We start from the raw sequence: 10,658 nt of genomic DNA, 5'->3' as shown, positions 1-10,658 counted from the left end.
TAATTTTAATGGGAACACAGCAATCAATATTTGGCTTTTAATTAGGTTTTAGTGGGGTTATTTTGTGTATTTTTGTATGATTTTCTTTGTATCCTGTATATTGTATTTGTGTTTTTAATATGCTGTGAACCGCCCTGAGTCCTACGGGAGAAGGGCGGTATACAAATTAAATTAACCTTAACCATTAACCTTAACCTTATTACTGGAGATTGTAATTTTACAGATGTTCTGGTGAATCATTTTGGTGACTATATCAAGTCATTGTTTATATTCAGTTTGTGCAACTTCTTGCATGACTGTATGATCTGATTCTTCCGCTTCTTTGCACAATCTGTACCTTGAATCATTTGACAATTTTTCAGTTCTGGCTATGATTGCATTAGTTTAAACAGCTTACAGCCAAAGTCAAATCTTCAGTATTTTTTTAATGTTCCAGTTGTAAGCCATTGCCACACTTTATCTTTATCCATTTTCTCCTAAATCTTTTTGATAAATTGACCAGGTAATGCTTTTCCCTGCTAGCATTCTATTTATATATTTTACATTATTTTGATACTAACTTTATTTCCTGTACACTTAGTAAGCTCCAGTTTTTAACGATCAATGCTTGTTCTTGGTTGTATTTTACATAATCAGCTAGTGCACAATTTTCCTAGAATAATAGAATTGAAAGATACCTTGGAGGTCTTCTAGTACACCTTCTTGCTCAGATAAGAGATCCTACACCATTCTGGACAAATGGCTGTCTAATCTTTCTTGGAAATCTCCAATGATGGTGCACCCACAACGTTTGGAAGCAAGCCGTTCCATTTATTAATTGTTCTCATATACCGGTCCAGTATCTGCTTTTTTAAAAAATATAAATGATACTGTGCTTCAATGATTAGATGGCATAGACATTGGTATTTGAACATAGATCTTTTAAACATATTTTATTGTGTTTTACCTATCTAGATGTAAAGTTAATATATATTGCTAATCCATGTATGATATGCCATATGCTAAATAAATTAATAAATAAACAAATAAATATTCTCACTGTCAGAACATTTTTCCTTAATTCTAGGTTGGATCTCTCTTTGCTAATGAATGAAAATGTGTTCTTTGAAATAGGAGCATAGGTGATATAGGAACTAAAATGGGAGAAAAAGTTTGCACACTTGATTTGACATTGACTCAGTATTTGTGCCTTTTGTCGATGTTCCAAAGTCTTGTATTTTAGGTGTACCTTTATGAGATGGATTGCTTCTTCCAAGAAATGCCTTTATTGTTGAAACACTGCTTTTAAGGCTAGCAACTTTTTATTGAAAATATCATAGTTTTTTTCAGCCAGGGAAAAAAACCTGGAATAAAACATACAAAGGAGGAGGTTCTTTCCTCTGATGAAATTTGAAGAACAGTTCTCAAGGCAGAGTCCAAAGCATCTGTTTGCACATCAAAGGGGTAACTGGGAGCTGGATGTATGAGTGGCAGCTGGGAAGAAGAAATTCTCAAATTCTGAACAGTGGCTTATTTTTGAATAGACCATTCATATTTGTATGCTTTTCCCAGAATTAAGGTTTTACAGTATGATCTACAGTACAGAGCTATCTTCTCTGTCTGGGCATTAAACTGAGTCCTGGCCAGGCAACATAGAAAGATGGGGGAGTTTTTTATATAGGCCTGATAAAAGTACATAATTCCAGCAGGCACTTCCTCCACAGGCTTCTCTTTGTTATCTTCTGATATCTGCCATCTTCCCCCATTCTGTTTGCCCAATCCCTATTGCTACCTTTTCTTCAGAATAGCCTTTATGCTTAGCAGGCACTGAGTCTGCAGGCACTTACAATCAAGAGCTGTGGATTGCTCACAGGAGGCTATGTTTTCCTGCATCACATATGAATCTTGTGAGCAATTAATTGAACTATAGGCCATTTCTGTATATTTAAATTTGCCATACTGTGTGTCAAAAGCTTTTAAATAATCATGTGATTTGGATCAAATCATGACTGTTTCTCAAGTCTGATGTACTAAAGAACACACACGGAAGTCTTCCGCTAGTTCGTCAAGATTTTCTTCTCGATCTCTCAGTAATAGAGATTACCAATATCTATCAGGGAGTGAATACTGGTGTCACCTCGGGTCTCAAAACCAGTATTCAACAACTACAACATTCCGTGGTGTATTGACCTACACTAAAATACTAGTAAAAATACGGTAAACATTTCACTCAGTGTGCATTCATAAGGCAAATTAGATGGTCATTAAGCAAATCCATTCTTCTGAATGGATGTTACCAGCAAAAAAGTGGCAAATCTCAGTCATGTTATCATGGAACAACCAGTCGTGAATGCCAGCTGGTTGCCAAGCACCCAAAATGTGATCACATGACTGTGCTGGAGGAGCTGGTAGTTGAAAGTTGGAGATAAAGTCGTAAGTAGCTTTTTTAAAGTTCATGTAACTTTGAACAATTGTTAAATGACCAATCATAAGTCAAAGACTAACTTGGTATAATTTAGAAGTCAGTAATCAAGAACAAGTCCCAAAGAAGAACTGTTTATTTTTTTGTAAAAAATAATGGTGCAGATGTGTGAGATTTAGAAAAGTGAATATACCCTTTCTTTAGATTATCCTGAAACTTGTTCAGCTGTTGGATATTTTAGCCAAGATGTTGGCTCCAGGAGTTAAGATGATGTATATCATCATATATATCTGATCAGGAATTATAAGAACTGCTTCCTATTTTCCCCAATACCAGCAAAATTTGCATAATTCCTGACATATAAATGTCAGGAATCAGTTGAGAGTTTCATCAGAATTCTCAAGTCAATTGCAAGGGAATGGAATAACACTGTATAGCAGTTTTCGGGGGATTTCCTGGGTGAGGTATGCCTTGTTTCACAAGATGCGCTTGCTGTATTGTGGCACTTCATAGGTTTGTAATTTTGTATTTAACCTCCTGTTCATGCAGCAATAAGACTTCTGTTCTCAGGGAAACCACAAGAATCTGTGCCATATTCTAGATCTAGAAGGCAAGATCTCATGACTGTCTGAGACAGAATATTGAGGCTTTCAAGATAGATCTTACCCCTTTGTGTTAGAATGGTAAAGAAACAGAAGCAGCAGAGGTTGCAGGAGTAGTCTTTATTACTGTAGGGTAAAATAACAAAATCTTGAGATCCTTTCAGGGTTTCTTTCTGCCCTATCTTAATCAGCTGGGATTATTTTAAGTTTCTTCTTCATGCACCCTGCTTTTCCAAGACTGAATTGAAGTACATTGCTGTCTTCTCCCTTTTGGCCAGATCTACATTTCTTCAGGCAGCATACATATGTTTTACTTTTTAAAAAAATGTGATTTCAACTGTAGGCTTTGTTCATTACTCACAAGGACATATTGGAGAGCGAGTGGATTTTCAGTGCAACCCCAAGATTTATTTTAATTTATTAATGATAACATCTATATGGGATGATGTTTGCCAGTCCTACATTGTTATTTTGACTTCATACTTGCAAAATTATGATTTGTATTTTTTATATTTTCCATTTATATTCATAAATATGTTTAATTTAAATTACTTCTAGATTTTATTGCTACACACACACACACACACATATATATATATACATACATAATTTAGATTTACTTTCATGTACTATTTAGTATACAGATATTTGCTTGTCATATACAAATTTAGTTCAAAAACCTTTTAGTGATGGTTTATTTCAGAAAACTGAGAATAATTAAACAAGAATTCAATTTCTGGGAAAAATGTATGCCTTTAAAAATGATTACTCTAAAAATGAGCTCCATTATTCTTTAAAATCTCTGCCCACATGCATAACTTACTATTTAAAATTGAACATTTGCTATTTTGACTTGGTTTGATCCACTTATGTACTATTAGAAATCCATCCATATACATACAGTATATGTGAACATGATCTGTGGGGATAAAAGCAATAGAAAATTTCTGTCCTAAGTGGTAGCTCAGCCAGGTAGGAATGCAGTAGCAAACTTGTTTGCTCCCATTGTTGTTTATTGTTTATGTATATATTCAGTCGGATGTTTTTTTATGCTTTGCATCATTATAGGAATTTATCTAATAATTAATTATATACATCAACAGGGAAGAATGGACAGAAGCCATCCAAGCAGTAGCAGACAGACTTCAGAGGCAAGAAGAGGAAAGAATGAATTGCAGCCCAACATCCCAGATTGATAATATAGGAGAGGAAGAGATGGATGCCTCGACAACACACCATAAAAGAAAGGTATTTAGAACATTGGTTAATACTTACATTTTAAAAAGTTTTTATTGCCTTTAGTTACAGACATATTTTTTCTGCTTTATAGAAACAGGAAAAATAGATGAGACTATGTGAAACTAAGGTTCATATACAGTATATAATATAATAAACCGTTTTATTTGTAACATTAAAATTGTGCTAAAGTTTATCAGCTGACATTCTAAAGTTCAAAGAGATTATTTTGCAGTAGTAAGTTTGCTGCATACACAAGATGTTTTTCAGACTAACACTAGTTCTGTCGGTTGTATTTATTGACTGTTTGCTCATGATATTTTATTTTTTTATTTTGAATCTATTTTTACTTGAATTTCATTGGCTTTGTTGGCCTTTGACATATCAATGGTTTTGAATATTAGCAAATATTTTGTGGATAGGGAAAAATAATGGGTTAATTCTGAGCAGCACTGTAATTTAGTAATGCTGAGTGGCATCTTCTCTTCTCCCAAAAGTCATTTATATTTTGTATCATTCATGGAAATAATTATTCTCTTATGTGATGATACAACAATGAGGGTAAAAAGAGAAAGCTAGCTGAAAGCTTGTCAGAGAATATAAACTGCATATTAAAATTTCTTGGAAGAAAATGTTATTTTGTAGAATGTCATTATTTTAAGTTCATTAAGAATAAGACTCTGCTAAGCTACAGCTAAGTAAGTTTGACTCTAGGGCCAGGTCCATTTAGCTCTTGAGGCAATATTATAAAATTGGTTTATCACTGTCCTCTTCTGGATTTTTTTTTTTTTAACCTCCTACTCAAACTAGTAGCACGAATTTTTAGGTAGCCCCTAATTCAGATATTAACTAGGGCTGGATACCAGTTAGCCTTTGTGAGCAATTAATTGTTTAATGTTTAATACTGCCTTTTTTATGCTCATCAGTTGGCAAAGTGAACACTCATTTTTCTAATGCTTCACCTTTTTTTCTTCAAATGTGCCTTTTGTGGTTGTGGCCAAACTCTTTAAATGTTGTTTTATTGGGTCAAAGGATTTCAAAACATTTAAGGGTTTTAGGATATTATTTTGTATACATTAGATAGTGATATTTGAGATGAGATCAGAGAAAGACTTCTGACAACTCCTCTGCACAGATTATCATTGTATAGACATCACTGTAACTGTGAACAGCTACTCAATTGCAATTAAAACTTTTCGGCTGGTTGGTTGTAGGGCATTATGAGTTCTCGTTTACAAATCTGATCAATTTGAGAGCAGCTCTAGTAGAAATTTGTTTTGATTTTGTATTCATTCATTCATTCATTCATTCATTCATTCATTCATTCATTCATTCATTCATTCATTCATTCATTCATTCATTCATTTTTTATAGCCAGCCATATCAAACTAGTGATTCTGGGTTGTGAATAATCATAGCACACATTAAAACCAAGTACAAACATAACACACACACACACACACACACGGCGGGGGGGGGGAGAGAAATTTCTTTGTAGAAATGAACTATTTTCATTTTCACACACTCAAACAAATACTTAGAGGAGCCTGTGGTTGTAGAAAGTAGACAGAATAACTGTTATAACATAAGAGATTAAAAGAATAAAGTATTTGTGGAATTCTCTTGCCTAATGGTAGACCTCTTAAATCAGTCACGTTTTTGGGCCTTATTAACTATTTTACTGTTTTGTTTTGTTTTTTAAAAAAGCTTTGAATCAAGTAGAAGAGCGTCCAAACTTCTGTATCTGCTGTGGTCACAGTTTTATTATTTTCAATGTATAAACAAATGCATAGAAATATTAAGTGTGCATTCACATTTGCCAGAAGAATTTGAGATTTAATTTTATACCTGGATTAGCTTCTGTTCTTTTAGGGATTCATTGAAACATACAACTAGGGATTCATTGAAACATACAAACATGCATACAACTGTAGCTTGAGTGTTGTCTCAATACAGTACTATGTACAATATCTTCTTCATTCATAAACTAAACTTTGGAAAAGTAAATTCACAAAGTAAATTTTAAAGTTGTCAGGAAAAAAGGCACATAACTTCTATGCAAAATAACTTTTTTTGCCATCTACATGTTTTTTGAGAAATGGTGCACAGCCATTTCTACTGACTGCTATGATAGCAATATTTTTTCATATTTGTTTCACAAGTTATAGTTTATTTGCTTTCAGTTTTAGACCAAGAATTCTAATTAATTAAGATTGGGTATGCCGATATATTTATCTGTGCACTTTTTTAAATTCCATAGCGAATCTGCTTAAAATATTGAATTTTGGTAAGATACATCTTATCCAGTGATGCACATTCCTGAAAAGTACAAACCTTTAATTTTCTTGGGCTGATAGGTGTTTGGACTGGCATTTGCATTGGATTATCAACAGTTCTAAAAATTTGGCAGGAAGAGGCTGAATATCTGGTCATAAATTACTAATATACTAGAATGCAAACATGCAAAGATATCCTCCTCTTTCTCCCCTCTCTTTTTCTCCAGTTTTTCTTCTATGTGGCCCATTTTGAAATAAATCTATTGTAATTTCTAGCAAAGCTCATGTTATATATTTATTTAAGTAAAATAAATGTTAATAATAATGTGGTTTATTAATACAGAGATACTGGTGGATGCCAAAATAGACATCTTCAGTATATTGATATTTGTGGGGGCTCTAATGGCAATCAGAGCAATAACTAATATTATTGTAATGATTACTTCAGCAGTAGAGTGTTGATTATTGATTGGCTTACTATTTTAATATATCCTGAGAAATGAGCATGAAAAATTCCTGCAATCTAATAAGAATAATAGCACATTATGTTTCCTAGAAGGCAGATGTTACCAGTTGATTATAGTTATTAGGTGAGATTATTAGAAGCACAGTACTGAGAACATTAGCATTGTGCATATTTGATGCACAATGCAACTAGACGATTAGAACTGTGTCTTATTAGATAATGTGGTTAATGTGATTCATAAAAAATCATTAATAAGAGATAGATTTTTAGACCTAGCTTGTTTAAAAGTGTGGAAACTAATTACAGTATAGGAATATCAGTTATTGAATATTTGAGACAAAGGGTTATTTTCCTATCTCTGGGAAATGATCATTCTCCATTTATAACTTAAATGTCCACCATAAGGGACATTAGACCATCACATGAGATTGCTTTCAGCATCTTGTAAATAATGCTTAGACTTTGAAATGATTCTATTTATTAAGCAGTGTTTTTCCTTTATAAACATGTATTCTTTCTAGGGATCACTACATAATAAAATTACCTTTTCAGTTTTGAAGGTTTTTTTTTAAAATAAGAAATGCTACTAGATTTCTGTTTTTACTTTCTAGTGATAATTGTGCACTGGTGTATAGAACAAACATTTATTTTAGTCCACTTAAAAGATTTTATAAGCTGGGTTTAACACAAGCAATCTGCAAGCTCTGCAAAGAAAACAAACAGGTTGATTGTTGATGTTACTTTGAAGTTATTTTTTGGCATAGGACATTTTTATGTGAAGCTTCAGAGCCAGCAGTATGACCCTGTTAAAGGTTTTTGAGTTCTCATATTTCTCTGTAGTTGATGATTTTTCTAAAAGTGGGACTTGCAAAACATTTTGATAAATCTAATAATTATTCTTCTCTATGTTGTATAGCTATATAATTATATATGCTATGTAGGATCATTGACATGTTGGTGTACTTTTCAAATGTGCACATGCTTTCTTCTACTGTATACAGTAATATTAAAATGAGATCAGAATTTGGAATCATACCACACTGATTTGTTAAGGATTGCTTGTTTCTTGATAATCATAGACTTTACCAATGGACAGCAATAGTTTAATGAACACAATATCTGCAAGCTGTAAATCCCATTAATATTTCATCTTATACTTCATACAGACAATGAATGATTTTGATTACTTAAAACTACTTGGCAAAGGCACTTTTGGCAAAGTTATTCTGGTCCGGGAGAAGGCAAGTGGGAAATACTATGCTATGAAAATTTTAAAAAAGGAAGTTATTATTGCAAAGGTATGTTTTATACATTTAATATAATTTTGCTTGTAAAATTGTAAAATTTTGTTTTCACTCCTATAAATCATCTTGGAATAAAGTATAAGATAAGTACTTNTGGCAAAGGCACTTTTGGCAAAGTTATTCTGGTCCGGGAGAAGGCAAGTGGGAAATACTATGCTATGAAAATTTTAAAAAAGGAAGTTATTATTGCAAAGGTATGTTTTATACATTTAATATAATTTTGCTTGTAAAATTGTAAAATTTTGTTTTCACTCCTATAAATCATCTTGGAATAAAGTATAAGATAAGTACTTCAACTTTATCATATTGTCATATAAAGGCTTTAATCAGACACACCCAAATGTTAAAGTTAACAAGAATATTTATATTATCTTTTAAACTTTTCTCTTAATATACACCAAAACTTCTGATTGAATGGAGGCTGGAAAGGGGATTCATTGCAATGTAGGAACTGTTCTTTCCCAGAAATTCAGATTTTTTTTTCTGTCCTACATCATGTAATTCTATAAAGTAATTCTTAAAACCTTAGTATTGCATCTGGGTATACAGTTAGTATAACAGTAAATAGCCCAACCAAACAGAGCTAATAGTAAACAGCCCAACCAAAGAACCTCTAAGATTACCACCACCAACACAAGCCACTAGAACATAAACTGAGAGCAAACCCCTCTTCTTATTAGCACTGATGATGTTACCTAGTTTGGGTAATGAAATGTCTGCAACAAAACAGCCAAGCTCAGAGAGAACCAAGGAACCCACAGTTAGTATACCGTGACACTAATTGCCCTATACCAAATCAGTCTGTAACTATGTGTCACATAATAGTTACTCTTGCTGGCATCTCACCAATTTCAGGCAGAGCTTTTTCACCTTACCTCCTGTCTGATTTTTTTAACATCAGATATTGGGACTGAACCTGTATCAAATTGCATTCAAAGATACTTTTTGCTGATTAATTATGGTCCATCCCTACTGATTCAGTAGATGTTGTACAACATGTCATTCCATACTGTTTACTTATCATAGTTGCCGTAGTCTACAGCATTCAAGCTCCAGAACTTAATTATATATTTCTGTGGTGGCAGATGTTAGAAATGCATAAAATATTACAATATGAAAATGTTCTGCTCACAGAATGTCTGATCCAATTTTAGAATTGGTCATTCTGAACATATCAAAAGAGGCTAACTCTTGGTGGACTATTCTAACTTTAGTCTATTGGTCATAATGGCCCATTTCAGATCAGAAAACTCGCAAAAGATTTTGTATCTTTGTATACTTTTATACTTTAAAAAGTGATTATTCAAGGAAACACTGAATAATTTTCTCAACAATAAATACTGTATTCCATAATTCAATAGTAAGGGAGATTAAAACCATTATTTTAGCATAGTGGTGTAGCAGTATTGTTTGTTATAGTGAACTATCATGTAGGATTTATCTTTTTCAAGCTTTTGAATATCCTGCTTTCTCTCCCCTTTTAAGTATGCTTAGTGTATGATATTCTAGAAACTTATTGCAGTTTTTACAATCATATTTTGATCTAGATTTGTCTTCTAAAATTACTAATTTTAATATTGAATTTTTTTATTTTCTAGGATGAAGTGGCTCACACACTTACAGAAAGTAGAGTATTGAAAAACACTAGACATCCTTTTCTAACAGTGAGTATAGATAATTAAAGTTACAGTTTTTTATGAAACTATTTGGAAATTATTCTCATTAATCTCTAGAATGTTCAACTGGATAGTTTATGCCTAAACTGTACTGTAGTGTGACTTTAAGTATGAAGGTATTAAAACAATATAGTTAGGCATTAACTATAAGTGGAATAAGAAGAGAAACAATTTCAAGAAATGGTTTGGGGATAATTATGTTAAAAACCTCTTTGGTGATTTTTAATTAAAAATTGATATAAAAATATTTTAAATAAATTGTAGCATATTTTCAGTGTCTTTGGTACCTGAGCCATTATTTAGTTTAATTTGGTTCAGTCCAGTTCTTAATTGAATTATTTTAGGCTGATTCCAGGTGCATAATAGTCACAGTATATATTCAAAACTTTGTCACCAGATGCAAAAGATGGAGGGTTCTTGTGTTTTAATGGCATATAGAAGAAGAAATTTAAACAGAAATTTAAACAGAAATTACTTAGAGGTAGGCAACTGAATATATGCTCATCAAAAACAAATGGGTATCCCTGAGCTATATTGGATGGAATTGATTTATACATATAAATAGGTTTTACAGCTAGCTAGTATTCTTGTTGAGATGGCAAGATAGCAAAGTATCAAATATAGATGGAATGCAAAGAAGCCCAGAGGGCAAGCATAAGAGACTGGATGATAAATGGAGCAATCAACAATATCAAAA

The 10,658-nt window shown here is 32.5% G+C and overlaps 1 protein-coding gene across 1 annotated transcript in view; it reads left to right on the top strand.

Annotated features, from left to right (window-relative positions):
• The window catches only part of AKT3 (AKT serine/threonine kinase 3), a 63,401-nt gene that overhangs the window by 9,565 nt on the left and 43,178 nt on the right, over positions 1–10,658 (top strand). The window contains exons 2-4 of the mRNA XM_015822124.1: positions 4,107–4,266; positions 8,148–8,279; positions 9,884–9,949. Coding sequence (XP_015677610.1) covers positions 4,107–4,266; positions 8,148–8,279; positions 9,884–9,949 — 358 coding nt within the window. The remainder of the gene's footprint in view (positions 1–4,106; positions 4,267–8,147; positions 8,280–9,883; positions 9,950–10,658) is intronic.

The sequence above is a fragment of the Protobothrops mucrosquamatus genome, unplaced genomic scaffold (assembly GCF_001527695.2).
Source record: "Protobothrops mucrosquamatus isolate PMUCROS unplaced genomic scaffold, P.Mucros_1.0 scaffold1470, whole genome shotgun sequence".
NCBI lineage: Eukaryota > Metazoa > Chordata > Lepidosauria > Squamata > Viperidae > Protobothrops > Protobothrops mucrosquamatus.
Note: the sequence above shows the minus strand (reverse complement) of the source record. Positions and strands in the feature narration are given on the sequence as shown.